The sequence below is a fragment of the Oncorhynchus keta genome, chromosome 2, assembly GCF_023373465.1.
Source record: "Oncorhynchus keta strain PuntledgeMale-10-30-2019 chromosome 2, Oket_V2, whole genome shotgun sequence".
NCBI lineage: Eukaryota > Metazoa > Chordata > Actinopteri > Salmoniformes > Salmonidae > Oncorhynchus > Oncorhynchus keta.
The window spans coordinates 67,745,570-67,762,233 of record NC_068422.1 but is presented as its reverse complement, the minus strand read 5'-3'; the positions used below and the strand labels follow the sequence as shown (position 1 = coordinate 67,762,233).

Below are 16,664 nucleotides of genomic sequence, written 5' to 3'. Positions count from 1 at the left end.
CCCTGGTTCAATTCCAGGCTGTATCACAACCGGCCGTGATTGGGAGTCCCACAATTGGCCCAGCGTCGTTAGTGTTTGGCAGGGGTAGGGGTAGGCCGTCACAGAATTTGTTAAAGGACTTGCCTAGTTAAATAAAATAAAAATAAACAATGCATTGCTTGCAGTATGGTTTGGGAAGCATACAAACTCTCTTTCCAATCAGTGAGAAATCATTTTCGAAAAACAAAGGTTAAATTGATACACACCTTTTTAGTGTTAGTGTTCCCAGACGGCCATATGTCCATGTTACTGCGCTTGTGTACGGAAACAGGAATGAAAGATTGGACGACCTTTGCTAATTAGCTATCTGTCTCTCTGAACACCTGTGTGTAAACGGACAGCCTGGTCTCATTAAAAATAAAATAGTACATCAAATCCGGGACACTCTAATTAGTATATGTTACGTTTGGTATGTTTACATGAGACAAAAGGTTACTTAAGGCAAACGAAAGGAGGATGGGTTTAGGATTTGATTAATTAGCAATTTTGCAACTACTTAGCATGTTAGCTAACCTTAACTCTAACCCTAACTCCTAGCCTAGCTAAGGTTACTGTTAGCTACCAAGCGAATGTTAGCCACAACAAATTTTAATTTGTAACATATCATACAAATTGCAATTTGTAACATCATATGAAATGTAAGGTCCTTGGACTAAGGAGTAACGTTAGAGTCCAATATTGGGCTTGGGCCTGTCATGCCAAATAGTGTCCCCCCTACGTCACAATAGGATTCGATGAGTTTTAGCTTGCAACATTCTGACCGGATTATGTAATATATTATGTATATATGTATATATATTTAGCGAGTATTTAGACCCCTCTAGCGACACATTTTCCAAAAAATCGACTAGCCACAAATCTAGTGACTTTTTCTGCTGTTGTTGGAGACTTTTGAAGACTGACGTGAAAGCATGTGTAACGGATGTGAAACGGCTAGCTTAGTTAGCGGTGCGCGCTAAATAGCGTTTCAATCGGTGACGTCACTTGCTCTGAGACCTTGAAGTAGTAGTTCCCCTTGCTCTGCAAGGGCCGGGGCTTTTGTGGAGCGATGGGTAACGATGCTTCGTGGGTGACTGTTTTTGATGTGTGCAGAGGGTCCCTGGTTCGCGCCCGGGTATGGGCGGTCTAAAGTTATACTGTTACACATGCATCGTTCTTACTCTTCTCAACGAGAGGTGGCCCAGTCCTCGCACAGCAGTCCCTCCCAGCTGCAGTCAGAGCAGGAGATGTTCACCCCTCCACATCCAGACTGCAAATGAATCGTGCATGCGGGAAGCCGGTGCTGGCTGATGTAAATGTAAAATGTTCTTTGTCTAAAATAAATAACTGCATTTGACTCACACAGCCTCAGTCACTTACCTTGTCTACTATATGTGTGTCTCTCTGTGACATATTCTAAACATCTAGCTGGCTAGCTCACCATGTCTCAGTCTAAACTGTACACTCAAAAATACAGAAAGGAGTGGGAATCAAACCCTGAATTCAAAGGCTGGTTGAAGCCGTTTATTGGAGATGATACACGGGCATACTGCCTGTATTGTAAGGCTGATTTCTACGCCAAACTTGTATGTAAAAAAATATTTAAAAAACACATGACAACTCAAAAACATACTCAAATAAAGGCAAAGCCTTATAACAGTTCCACCCAAAACAAGCTGCCATTTATGGTTAAAAGAATTGAGGCCACCATGACATTAGCTATCACTGAACACTTCCATGCTGGCATGTGATCACATTGGAGAAGCATGTAGAGCTGCTTTCTCAGCCTCCACTGCTGCTACCCACTTCAAAATGCACAGGACAAAGTGCACAGAAATGATTAATGGTTTCTAGCACCATACTTTCTGAAAAGTTGGTCGCAGATGTGGGTGACCAGGGTTTCAGCCTCCTCCTCGATGACTCCACGGAAGTAAGTGTTTCTAAGTACCTGGGGGTTGTGATAAGGTACTTTAGTGACATCAAGCAGACAATTGTATCAACATTTCTGGGGCTTGTTGAGTTGGAGGGAGGAGATGCTAAATCTATGCCCGTGCTGTTGTGGCCTAAATCTATGCCCGTGCTTTCCTCGAGAAGTGTTGTCTTAAAAAAGAGAAACTCCTGGGGATAGGGACTGACAATGTCTCTGTTATGATGGGGATTAACAATGGGGTCCATAAAGTGCTAAAGGAGTATGGCCTCAAATATCTGGTTCTTATTCGCTGTGTACCACTCTCTGCAGCTTGCTGTAAGTCATGCTTCCAATGACGCCATCCCCCGTAGTGTGGGGTACTTGGTACAAGAGACTTATAACTGGTTTTCAGTGTCTCCAAAGCGCAGGGAGGCCTACAAGGCCATATATGAGACCATCAACTGTGGGGGGAAACCTTTACAGATAACCAAGGTGTGTGCCACACGTTGTCTCTCCATTGAACCCGCGGTTTCACTCATTTTTGACCAGTGGGAGGAGCTTAGGCTGCATTTCGCAGTCACCAAGTCCAGTAAGCACTGCAACATGGCTGAGGTTTTATACTCCATGTACAGTGATCCTCAAAACATATTGGATCTGACTTTTTTGAAGTCAGTGCTGGGTGAGGTACAGTTGGCCATCAAGGCTTTTGAGGGAGAGCAAGTAGCTCCTCTTAAGCAACTTGACAGCTTGGTTAGCCTGATCAAGTCTGTGAGCAGCAGGGTGCTGAATCCACTGGCAAATGTTGATGTACTCAAAGGGCCAATAGATGGATACATCAGTCCCAAACCGTACCTTGGTTACCTTTTTGAGTCTGAGGCAGCTGAGCTCCACCTCGCCTGAGGATGAAACAATGTCCAAAAGCGGTCGAGTAGCCTTCACCATCCCCATCACTAATGAGTTGAGGGTGAGACTGCCAGACAATATCGAAGCATTGCAGTACATGTCAGTTTTCAATGTGGAGGAAACTCTAAAGCACAATAAGAGCCTTGGAGAAATAGAAAAAATAGCCAAGCTCCTTGGCTACTCCCCTGCAGAGATAGACAAGATTGTCCAGCAATGGCGTGCCATCCATCTTAGTAAATGGAATGAGACAAAAACACACTGGGCTTCTGGAGTGAGATTTGGAAGTTCAGGGATGCAGCTGAAATCAACCCGTTTCAAGAACTTGCCATGGCTGCTGTGTCTGTGTTGTCATTGCCACAGTCGAATGCTGAAGTCGAGAGAGTATTCAGCCAGATGAGTGTGGTAGAAAGCAAACTTAGAAATCAGATGTCCTTGCAGACCCTTAACTCCATCCTGTACATTCGATATGGACTGAAGCTGTCTGGTGAGGCTTGCTATGAGCACCAGCTCCCTGATAATGTTTTGCAGTTTTTTGGCACATCAGCTGCTTACTCATTTAAGTCAGCTCCCTCAGTTGCTGAACCTGCCATAGAGAGCCTTGACCAAAATGACGATGGCCCACTCTTTCTGTGAGCCAGCACAGCCTGTGTGTGTATGGAGGGGGTATGGAGTAGAAAAGAAACTGAATTGGGGCCAGACTAGTTACCATAATTTTCTCACATTGCCATTGACAGTTTTTTATATTGTCTCTTTTTGGTCCATTTAGATTGTTATTGTAGATTGTATACAAAAACATTTAAAAAATTGTCATCAGAGAGCACACAATGTTTCAATATATCCCTTTTTGCCTAAAGGTCAGTATCCTGTCTAGCATGCCAGAAGTTTGAGAAGGCTAAGACTGGCACCGGAGTTGAAGCCCATCACATTTGTTTCAACATGGCACATGATCGGTAAGTGTTCCAATTAAAATTTTGCCCTGATAAGTTGTTTTGTAATGGTTACTTTATTTGGCAGTTCAATACCATAGAATGTGTGTGTCAGTATCCTTACAATTACAAAAATCTGCACACTGTATGACAGATATGGGTAAGAATAAGGTCATCTTCTCTCTAACATTTTAAATGTTAAGGGTGGACCTCATCAGACCCTTCACGAAATCCAGGAATGGCATCAGCTGGTGTCTGACGGTGACCGATCACTTTACCAAGTGGGTGGAGGCGATACCCATTAAGGTCAGTAAAGGAAGAGTACGTGCTTAACTCTACATTCCCTTCTGTAACCCATTACAAATGGTGCTTGGAACCAAAAATAAATGTTTGTTTTGTATGATACCCATCAAGGACGAGACTAGCGAGGCCACCTCCAAGGCGATGGTGGACTATCTTCAACACCCACGGTTCTCCTGAGGTCATGACTTCGGTCTCCTGACTGAGGTCATGAACGGTGGAAGAAGGTACGGATGTTATAGGTTATGTTCCGCCACCAATGGTTTGTTTTATTTATTTTTTACAATTTGTTTTTCCATTGTACATAATCAGACATATTTCAATATCTTATATTGTCAATAGATATATCGCTTTCTTACCCCCTCCTCCAGGTTTGGTGAATGGACCAACCAGACCATCAAGACTGCCATGGGAAAGCCCCTTGATACCAGGAAGGGTGGGAGAACAACCTGAAGGTAATTCTCTTTGCACACAACAGCAGCATCTACGCCGAGTACGGACGGGAGCCGCAGCTGTTGACTGAGGTAAACAATGCAATTGTATATACAATTATTGCATATACTGTAGTATTTCAAATTTGTGATTGACTTAGTGTTGTTGTTTGTCTATTGCTATTTTTGTATAAAGATCATTCAGACCACTGAAACCCCACCTGAAGTGGGGGAAGTTGTCGAACCAGATCAGAAGGCCTTTGAGGACCACCTTCAGGCACGGACTGAGAAGGAAGTGGACGTTTTTGACCAGGTAAATATGATTACCCGCTGTTCATTTAGTTTTTAACACTGCACTAATCCATCACATTTTCTCACAGTGAAGTGTAACCTATGTGCTTGCTTGTTTATGTCTGTCTCCTACCTTTTCCCTTTTAACTCTGCTCCTGTTCTCCAGCAGCTAGAGGTTCTGCCCAACACCCAGACGTGGACCCACCTGATGTCCCCCATTACCAACCATCCTCCAACTTTTCTTTACATCGTCTACACTGTTGTTGTCATTATCTGCTAAGAAAGTTTCCTTGCTCTATCATACTGGACACATAATATGTGAGATACACAGATGAACTAAAAACACTAGCACTGTAAACACACAGAACAAAGAGAGCAGCAGTGCCTGGACTTTGCCGTCTCCCTCTTCAAGTCCCCCTTCTGAGACTGGCTGCCTGTTGAGAACAAGTGACAGACAGAATTCCACACACCAGAATTCAGTATTTTAGTCTATGATTGCCATGTAAGTGTACAGAAAATCTGTGAAAATAAATGAATGACACAACTGTACCAAAAACGATCAAAGTTTGTATTCAAATCTTAAATATTGCCAGGTTGGTTTTCACAGCTGTTTCACAAGGTGTTCATTATTGTAAGCTGTAAGGTATCCTTTGATGTTATTTATTTGTTCTACATGATTCATTGTTGTATCCTAGGACAATACAATAGATAGATAGAAGAAAAGGATCATAACAGAGGACTACGGAAATGATATTATTTCAGCGTAGATAGGGGAAGTGCAGGTTAAAATAAAACATGACAGCCAGACAAGCCAGTATATGAATCAAACGGATTTGCATATGAATGGAGTGGAAATTAGCTGAATTCGTGATCTGCAAGGTAAGTACTTTCATGTGTCAAGCAATGACACGTTTTCTTTGCCATTTCCGAAACGTATTAACGTTTAAGACATGGATTTCATGTTGTAAAGGGTCCCAAAAGTAGTTAAAATGAATGTTTTCATTTTATTAGCTAAACAAAACTTGTTTAATTAAACAGCGAAATTGTTGCGGAAATAAGCCTTGTTTGCATAGCGATTATGAAAATAAAGTAATTTAGTCTGTAACGATCTCCAAAATTCTAATCATTAGGTCAACACACTGTTGATATAGCAACGGACGCTAATAGTTTGTCGAATTCCATTGTGGCTTAGAGGGGAACACTATTTGGCCGGGGGACATTATTTGGCATGACAAGCCCTATAAATTAGACTAAGTGCGATAACTTGAGGATCATCAATCAATAAATGTACAGAACCATTTTTAAAAAATGTGCCAAAACAAACATGTCTTTCCATCATCTAGTCCCTTTACGGCCTGAACATGAAGCATATATAACTGTTATTTACTGATGTCCTCTCAAAATGTCGGCCTCTATAATATTTCACCTCCACCAGAGGGCAGCAATAGCCAGATCAAGTATCCAAATTGACAGCTTTCACAATTTTACAATAACCCATGTAACACAGTGAGAGGCTGTTTCCTGGACACAGATTAATTTAGTCCTGGACTAAGTATTTCATTGGAGATTCTCTGAAAAATTTGAGAAAGCTTCAGAAGACAGGCAAATAATTAAAACCACCATTTAGGCCAAATTATTATTTTCTTCTCAATTGTCAATTTTATCATTCAATCATCAGCTTGCACATCAGAAATTGAATTTTTCAGTATAGATTAATTTGTTCTATACCAATTCCGTGAACCCTTGCTACTCTTGCATCAATATAAAACAAACTAAAATCCCATAATTTTGTATTGTGGCCCTCTTACGATTTTAGAGCATATATATCAGGGGCACAAGGGTCGCTGCAATTCTCATAATTTTTAAACTTTGAATTCTGGAAGTCATTTATTCAGTTTTCATTATCTGCACTTACAGCTTTGACTTCAGCACTGCAATTACATCCTCAACTGCACTGATTAATCCAACATGGAGGAATTTTAGAAAAGTGTTTTTTTGCAAAGACATTTCGAGACACTTACCAGGGAGGAGCTGTGCCCTGGTTTGTTCATGCAGATAGACCCCAACCAGCCAGTTATATTGCAATAACACACTTTCAATTGCTGTTTGAGTGTGCCTCAATCCGTGGTGTACAAAGTGAAGAAGGAAATAAGAGTGTGGGGGGAAAAAAGTGATTAACTCCATCTATTCTATTCTTGACACAAGATGGAGGAGGTATACCCCCTGTCATAATCCATACTTCTCTCTATTGTTGAACATATTCCCTGTATGGTCATTCATTAATACCTCCGTGCTGCTCCCAGCTTAACCTTACGTTCTTTTCTGGCATAATCACATAATCAATCACTGTCCCATTCCCTAACTAGGGAGATGGAGAGTGAGAATGTGCACGAGGATGAGGGGAGAAAAACCCTTCGGCCTGTCTTCCCAAGCAAGAGGAATAGTGTGTTCAGTCGGGCTAACACAGGCAGAAAGCAACATAGGCCCAGTAAATATTCAATTGAAAGGATTCCCAGATAAGGGAATGGAGGCAGCACCCATTCTTCTAGATAAGAAAAGATGGAACCATCTGGAGGCAGGGTGATAGCAAACTCCCACGCCATCCGAGAGACCTCGCTCTCATCTGCTGCAGCGGGGGGAGAGATAGAGTGCACACTTTTATCACAAGTTCAAAATGAATTTATTCTCATTCTTTATGCAGTGGGAAAGGAAGAGGAAACGGGGATAACTGGTCAGTTCAACTGAAATGCGCATTCAACTGAAATGTGTCTTCAGCATTTCATCCAACCGCTCTGAATCAGAGAGGTGCGGGGGGCTGCCTTAATCCACATCCACGTCATTGGTAGGTTTTGGCAAACAGAAAAGGGTTATTATTAATCAATATTAAAATGTATTTATTATTATTAGTAGTAGTAGTAGTAGTATACTGAACAAAAATATAAACGCAACATGCAACAATTTCAAAGTTTTACTGAGTTACAGTTCATATAAGGAAATCAGTCAATTGAAATAAATAAATTAGGCCCTGATCAATGGATTTCACATGACTGGGAATACAGATATGCATCTGTTGGTCCCAGATACCATAAAAAATGGTCTTGGATCCGAAAATTCAGTGAGTATCTGGTGTGACCACCATTTCCCTCGTGCAGCACGACACATCTCCTTCACATAGAGTTGATCAGGCTGTTGATTGTGGCCTGTGGAATGTTGTCTCACTCCTCTTCAATGGCGAAGTTGCTGCATATTGGCGGGAACTGGATGATGCTGTCGATCCAGAGCATCCTTAACATGCTCAATGGGTGACATGTCTGGTGAGTATGCAGGCCATGGAAGAACTGGGACATTGTCATCTTCCAGGAATTGTGTGCAGATCCTTGCTTCATGGGGCCGTGCATTATCATACTGAAACAGTCAGCATGCCAATTGCACACTCCCTAAAAACTTGAGACATCTGTGGCATTGTGTTGTGTGACTAAACTACACCTTTTAAAGTGGCATTTTATTTTCCCCAGCACAAGGTGTACCTGTGTAATGATCATGCTGTTTAATTAGCTTCTTGATATTCCACACCTGTCAGGTGGATGGGTTATCTTGTCAAAGGATAAATGTTCACTGACAGGGATGTAAACACATTTGTGCACAACATTTGAGAGAAATAAGCTTTTTGTGCATATGGAACATTTCTGGGATCTTTTATTTCAGCTCATGAAACATGGGACACTTTACATGTGTTTATACTTTGGTTCAGTGTAATTGTAGGCCTATATGTTTTAGGAGAATAGTACTTGACGTGTTCCATACAAAAAGCTGTGGTACTTCATAGAAAACCAATGTCATTGGGGAAATAGACTTCCAGCTTGTGTATTCTTGTCCACCACACACTCATATGGTACCTTGTTGTCTCATCTGATATGCTATTTCTCACCAGCCACATGTGATTTGGCTCTAGGGTAATGCTTTTGTCACAGTTTTTTATCTGTCCTCTCACTCAGGTATACACTATCCAGTTCTCCCTAATTACCCTCTCTGGATTTTACACTTGGCCCAGAATTTGTCATGCTTGATAACGGATTCAGCAGGTCGATAGGAGATTTACTTATAGAGCCTCTATCTATGTGACCAGCATCACTGACTGGCCGTCCCTCAGGCACCTCACTGAAAGCTGTTAACTGTATGATAACAGCGACCTGAAGTGATAACCTTTCTCCAGTCTTGAGGACACACGGTTTGTTCCATTTGGGCTTTATTGCAGTCGCAGCATTTTTTTTATTCAACCTTGGGTTCTCTGCTTTGCTCAGATTGATTTAATGGGTTTGAGAAGGAGGTTAATGGCTGTGTCCGCTCTAGACAGTGAAACGCAGGCAGACATTTGCTACAAAAGCACTGTTTGGTATTTCATGATTTAAAAAATATATATATTTTGAAAGATGTCATCTCAGCCAAAATATTAGGAGTGCATGGGATCACACTTCATGACAAATTGCACTATGATCGTAATTGTACAAATCTATTTCCAGAGCTCTAAAGCCATTTCGATAAATGGATTGTAAATTAGGCCAATTGTTGTCCTTGCAGATTTTCATTATGATGAAGAGAAAGGACACTTAATTCCATTTGTAAAAGGTTATCATACTCAGCAGGCATGGCTGATTTAGAACTAATACCTCTGGGGAAGTGTGATCTTGGTTCGGGACAGTATCTAATCGTTTTTGATAAAGGAAAACTTTCTTACACTTATCAGTATTTTAATGAGTTGTCCAAATCGGATCGAGCTAGGACTACTTGACTCCTTTTTGAGTCAGATGTACAATATCCCTTAAGATATAGGGAAGTGGAAGGTACTCTGAAAATATAGTTTACCAAGCTACCAATTACTTCACACTAGAAGAAGTTTAGCCACACTAAAGCTACCCTTAAGAAACATAGTTTACCTAACTAAAGGGTCATTTCAGCAAGCCATGACACCCATCATCTAAAATTGTTCTGAAATCATTTATGTAGTTCGAAAAAGATAAGATTATCATTCCTGAAACATTATTTTGTTGAAATAAAGATAATTGATTGCGCCCAAACTGGCCATTTTAAGTTATAGGATGTATATATTATTCAATAAATATAGTACCTAATATCCGACTTGGACCATAATTCTACCTAACAATGATTAGACATGAGGAATCCAATAAAACGATCAAAAGCCACCCACGGACCCACACACCGCAACTCAACAACCAGTATATAATATCAGTTCTCTGTCTGACAGGTAGCATGGAGCTGCTGCTTGGAGTATTGCTTCTTCATCCTTATTAATGTATTCCATGTGAATCTGGTGATGGTCTTTTCCCCCTGTTAAGAGAAATTAGCCATTGAAGTCGCTTGCATTATTTACCGTAAGTTAGTGTGAAAGTACCACGTTTTGCCCACTAAGTGCCATTGTTCCTGCTACTGTCACCACACCCTTTAATCCATTTTGCTTGTCTCTTGTATTTATTAAATAGATCACCATTTTCTTTGGAACTTTGGGTAGAAAACCAATAACTTTTGCTCATGATGAAAATGAATTGTCAATCGTGTTTCTTGTGCTTTTTAAAGCTGGAATGACTCTAAAGTTACTTTAAAAAACATCCAATCTACTTCATGATAAATTATCATGTCTAAATCTGAAATGTCATATACTACAAATTGCAATAACATATCACTCTGGAGTCAGATGTAAAGGAAAATACCTCTCTTAACCCACTGTTGATACAGTCCCAAAATGTTTAGCAAAATGTTTCCTTAAACAGAATGTGTAATTTAGCCTATTCAACACAAAAACTGTTTCCAGTTAGAATTAGGCAAGTCTGATGCTGTGAAAGAAAGGAAATTCTTGCCTACTTCACCAATATGTTCTTTGTGTGTAGTTCCAGTTAGCCACACATCTAAAAAGTAATTAACTACTGACAACACTACCAAGATTTTAATTGAGTTCAACGAACAAATGTAATTAAATTACAAATTAAATGACCCCCCAGGGGTACCTGCAATGCAGTCGGGGGTACGCCAAATAAAAATGTGATTCATTTATTGATTTATTTTTAAAAAATGTACAAAATTATTCACATTTTAAAACAGTCCATTTATATTTTCGAACGGTTCTATACATTTGGGTGAGGTTTTTGTCTCGCCTGAGTAGCCTTGTTTCACTGCCAAAAATAAAATAAAATCATCTAGTGTTCATCAAAATAACAACACAATGTCAAATACAGGTAGCCTAGTCAAATAATTAACATCCAATCACATTAACCGTTACTTTCTCGCAGGAATTCCACTAACGGTCCGTATGTAGCCAAATGTAGCTGCTGCTCATTCCGTTTGCTCTAAAATTGATAAATAGTGCAGAAACCTAACTTATTTTAACCATGTCCATAGACACACATACCAGCTCTACTGCACCTGTCGACGACACAAGTTGTTCTGCTTCCACGAGCACATCCAATGCTAGCATCAGTAATTCTACATTTGTTGTTAGACCAGCTAGCATGGACACTGACAGTTGTGTATCTAATGCAGCCAAAGAGCTACTGCCCCCTTACCCGGGAAAGCACCGAACAACAGACAGGGACGTTGGACCATCGAAGAGGCGCAAACATGATGAGAACTACATTGATTTGGGGTTCACTTATATTGGGAGTAGTGCCTTTCCTCAGCCACAGTGTGTTATATGTGCAAAAGTAACATCTCACAACTCGATGAAACCTTCACTCTTGCGCAGACATTGAGAAACAAAAAAATGGCCATTTAAAAAATAAGCCCCGGGAGTTTTTTGATCGAGAATTAAGATGACTTTCAAGTAGTAAGACATGAATAAAAGCAACAGATACCATTAATAAGAAGGGTCTAGAAGAGTCTTAAATGGTGAGCTACTGAGTGGCTGGGACAGGCAAGCCCCATACACTTGTGGAGGACTTAATTCTTCCTGCTGCTGCGGATATGGCTGGGACAATGCTGGGGGGAAAGGCCCCAAAAAATGATACAGACAATGTCTTCATCAAACAACACTGTTTCACGACGCATCAGTGAGATGTTTTGAAACAATTACTGATTCGCTGGATGAGTCAACAGACATGGCGGGCCTGGCACAGCTCCTTTCATATGTCCGTTACATTTATGGGGGGGGGGCAATTAAGGAAGACATCCTCTTCTGTAAACCACTGTAAACAAGGACAACAGGAGAGGATATTTTTAAAGTACTGGACAGCTTTGTTACATCAAATGGACTTTGGTGATGCGTTGGTATCTGTACTGATGATGCAAAAGCCATGACAGGGAGACATAGTAGAGTGGTAACGCACATGCAAGCAGTTGCTCCCGACGCCATTTGGGTACACTGATGCATCCACCGAGAGGCTCTTGCTGCCAAAGGAATGCCTGACAGCTTGAAAGACATTTTGGACAATACAGTGAAAATGGTTAACTTTGTTAAAGTAAGGCCCCTGAACTCTCGTGTATTTTCTGCACTATGCAATGATATGGGCAGCGACCATGTAACGCTTTTACAACAAACAGAAGTGTGCTGGTTATCAAGGAGCAAAGTATTGACACATTTGTTTGAATTGAGAGACGAGCTTAAAGTTGTCTTTACTGACCATCATTTCCACTTGTCTGACCACTTGCATGATGACGAGTTTCTCACATGACTGGCCTATCTGGGTGATGTTTTTTTCTCGCCTGAATGATCTGAATCTAGGATTACAGGGATTCTTTCCCAATACAGATGACACAAACAACTGGATTCGTTATCCCTTTCATGCCCTGCCTCCAGTCCACTTACAGATATCTGAACAAGAGAGCCCCATTGAAATTGCAACAAGCGGTTCTGTGAGAATTTAATTTAATCAGAAGCCACTGCCAGATTTCTGGATTGGGCTGCGCTCAGAGTATCCTGCCTTGGCAAATCACGCTGTTAAGACACTGATGCCCTTTGCAACCATGTACCTTTGTGAGAGTGGATTCTCTCGGCCCTCACTAGCATGAAAACTGAATACAGGCACAGACTGTGTGTGGAAAATGATTTAAGACTAAGACTCTCTCCAATACAACCCAACATTGCAGAGTTATGTTACACTTCTCATTTACCTGTGGTTAATGTGTTATTCACAATTTTTGATGAACAAATCAAGTTTTATATGTTAGATGGCTAAATAAAGAGCAAAATTATTGATTATTATTATATTATTATTTGTGCCCTGGTCCTGGTCCTACAAAAAGTCACACTCATTCTTATGTTTAATAAATGTATTGTATAGTGTGTGTGTGGCAGGCTTACATTGACGGCAAAAAAAACAACATTTGAGAGTGCACTGACCATGGTGCTAGAGGGGGTACGCAGCTGGAGGTTGAATGTTTGAAACTCTACCGGACCAAAAAAGGTTAGGGAACCACTGCTCTACTTGAACCCGAGCACTGTAGTAATGGTTTGGAGTTGAGTCTGCTGCTATGGTTTCATATTCTGGAGGGACACTGACTGTGTGAATTTATATCAACCTTAGTTTTGATCCTTTTCTCTAGTGTGCTACAATGTAGTGTTGTAATCTTAATGATAATCTGTCCCTGTATTTCAGCCCCCAGCATCTGTCAGGCTGCTTGGTTCTGGAGCTGCGTCTTATCAGGGGCCATGTCATTAAATCAGTCTCTTAGACAAATTTCACTCCCGTTACTCTTATCAACACATCAGCATGCTGTGATTTCCTTTTCAATCAGGACTTTGTACAGTACTATAGGCTGAGGGATAGAAATACACAAAAAGGCTTTTCCTGCATATAGTTTATTTGAATGTTTGGATATTTGAAAACATGATACATTTGCCATATTATGGATAGTTTAGAAATGAATGCACTTAATGTATATTGTCCCCCCATTTGACGGTGCCATAAGTATTTGGACAAATTCACTCATAGTGTAATAATAGTCTACATTTTATACACTATAAGTGCCTTCAAATGGGGGACTAGATTCATAAAGTACTTTCATTTCTAAACAGGTAAACAGATATGCATGAAAATACCCTCAAATCAAAGGTGACATTCTCTACTGTCGCATTTTGGATTTGATCTCAAATCCGAAATGCTGGCGTATAGAGCTAAATTAAACATTTTTAGCTTCCCTGTCCAAATAAATACATAGGGGAGTGTAGATATTCTGTGTATTCATTACAATATCGTGGACCTACCTTGTGCATTTGAACAGATTTGCAGATGTAGGACATAATTAGTAAAACAGAACAACAATGTTCAAAATGTATTGTCAGTCTACTGAAAGCAGAAATCTGGGATCTTGGGTGATTGGTCTCTCTGTGTTGTGTTGATGTTTTAAAATGTGATAAGTGTGCTGTCATGTCTAAGCTCTTACAGTGTGACATACAGTGTGATGATATTAAGTATCTCTGGGCACAAAGGCCAACGATTGATTGTGCTGAGAAATGGGTTCAATAAATGCTGTATCTACAGAGACAAGAGTTCAGGTCCTATTTTGACTGACCTCTGGAGGATGGGGTGGGCAGGGTGCTCAGTTCTCCTCAAAAAGCACGGTTCTGTCTGAGTGCATGTTCTGATTGTTTCAGCACTGTGCTTCAGTGGAGGGCAGTGCAGAATGAACTCCTCTGATCTTTCCCACTCGACTGTTTGATACCAGTTCAGTTAGCCAGGGGGGTGGACAGAGCCAGAGTCCCCTCGTCCAGACCCAGACACACTCTCTTAGATTCAGGGAAACTGCTGTATGGGGACAGACCAAGAGGTCTCTTGCTGGCTGTCTGTGGGGCATCCACACTGTCTCTGTCCTCCCAGAGAGCACTGAGAGTCTCAGGGGGCTGGTAGCCGGGCTCCTGGGGGTCTAGGGGGTCTTTGGACAAAAGGATGCTGATGGAGGGGACGGTCCTGTGAACGGTCATCTCCGATGCCCCCCCTTCGTGGCTCTCCCAAACCTCCCTTACACCCTTGTAGCGCAGCTTGGTCAGCTGGTGCAGAGACCCCACTTTTCTCTTCATGATCTCAGCGCATGTGATGGTCTTGGTGACGGCACGACCTGACCCAGAGAAAACAACCTGCCTCAGGCCACCGCCTCCACTAACCCCAACACCACTGACATCCCCCTGCATGCGAGCCATGGCAAAACCCATGAGGTTACGGATCTTACTGCCCTCCTTGACACGCATCTCCAGCACTCCTGAGGCCAATCCTGGGAAGGGGCACGGGCAGTCCTCCTCTGTGCGACACACCTTCTTGAACCCACCCTGGCCCGGTTTGAGTGCGGCGGGAGGTGGAGGTAGAGGTGTAGGCACTGGGGTGGGCTGTGTGTTGGAAACACTGTTGACAGTGCAGGAGGGCTGCCCACTGTAAGGCTGAACCTGATATATTGGGCACCTAGCTGGGATCACACCGGTTTCCATTGGGACCTGTGTATTCTCTCCAGGTCCGGTGTATGGTCTGACAGACTCCCTGACCTGATACTGTCTTTGAATGCTGGCCACTCCAACTCCACAGCCGGAATACATCTCTCCGTTCCTGTATCTTCTCCAATCATAAAAGTCCAGTCAGAGACCCTTACTCATATGGGATCCAGCACAGCATTGTTTTCTTATTCTTGTTAGAGGTTTTTTCTGTAGACGTCTGCGAAAGTTACAAGGCTTCAGACAGGAATATTATCCGGCTCGCAGAAAGTGCTTTCAATGGAGTCTTTTCATGCTGCTTTACAGACAGCTGAAAAAATAAGATAAACGCTGGGTGGTGAATTGAGAATCCAATGGGGCAATTCAAGATGTAAAAAAATAAAAAATACTTGAAAATGCATAAATTCTAAGCTGAAGTGTCCTTTCTCTTGTTTTCTCTCGATGAGCTTTTATCCTTGTAACCTGGAGACTTCGATGCTTCAGTCTAACTTTTCAAGAGAAAACGTTTACTTTAGAAAACACACTCAATACGCCTCTCACTTAGGGTTCAGATCCAGCATTTATCAGTTGGATTCATATCATTCATGTCATCTCACTTTCTGGGACGGTCCAGTTGATTAGCATCTCTTCTCCTTTCGTGGACCTCTTGGCCAAGGTGCTCTGTGGGAGCTGTCCCCCTCAGGGCTGTGCCAGGGGTGGCTGTAGGCTGGAACCCTGGGCGTCCTGCCTGGAACTCTGTGTCTCTGTCTCCAGTTATGCTCTAGAAAGTGTGCCCTCTGTTTCCCCACAAAGAGACGTAAGGGACAGGAGCTGCCTCACAAATGCTCGCAGGAGGAGTGTCTACTCTGTGTGGTTGGGGGGGGCATTAGGAAAAGGGGGACAGCCCTCTTAAAGGCACAGGCCTTTCAAATATCAGACGAACACTTTCCCTCCACAATAGAAACCTGCCATGGAGGGGAGGGGGGTTATGTCCCTTTTAAGAGCCGTAGCGAGCACAGATCCCGGGCAACTTTGTCAATCTCTTTAGAGGACGTTCCAGTGCATGTGTTCAATGTACATGACTGATTAAACCTGATTTCTGAAATGGAGACTCAGTGAAGCTTTAAAAATGTATTTTCGGCTGTGAAACAATGAATTACATTAGCAAGGTTATAATTGAAAACATCATTCAAAGAGCCAGTTAAAGTCAGCGGCATTATATTGCACTGTACTTAAGCCTTTATCCTATTAGATGTTTTTGTCCATTATTATTTACATAATGTGGTGTTAATGGCTTCATTGTTCAAGCAATCATGAGTCCACTGAGGTGCATGTCTCTCATGGATGAGTTGTTATGTTGTTACCAGGTTGGAAACAACCTCATGATGATCAAGGACGTGTGGATCACAGAAGCATAGAGCCATTACTTCTATTACCAAAGTATTGTTGTGATGGGGCAAGGGTAGATCTGCACATTAGTG

At 41.8% G+C, this 16,664-nt stretch overlaps 1 protein-coding gene and 1 long non-coding RNA gene across 2 annotated transcripts; one reads left to right on the top strand and one right to left on the bottom strand.

Annotated features, from left to right (window-relative positions):
- Positions 1 to 3,619: 3,619 nt before the first annotated feature.
- LOC127909322 (uncharacterized) lies at positions 3,620 to 4,518 on the top strand. Its single transcript, XR_008070775.1, has 4 exons — positions 3,620 to 3,780; positions 3,960 to 4,062; positions 4,171 to 4,283; positions 4,428 to 4,518. It is a non-coding gene; the product is annotated as an uncharacterized LOC127909322 (long non-coding RNA).
- Positions 4,519 to 13,487: 8,969 nt separating this feature from the next.
- On the bottom strand, positions 13,488 to 16,040 carry LOC118362832 (ribonuclease P protein subunit p25-like). The gene has a single exon (XM_035743474.2). The coding sequence runs from the start codon at positions 15,307 to 15,309 to the stop codon at positions 14,452 to 14,454; it is 858 nt and encodes a 285-aa protein (XP_035599367.1). The 5' UTR covers positions 15,310 to 16,040; the 3' UTR covers positions 13,488 to 14,451.
- Between the last annotated feature and the right edge of the window lie 624 nt (positions 16,041 to 16,664).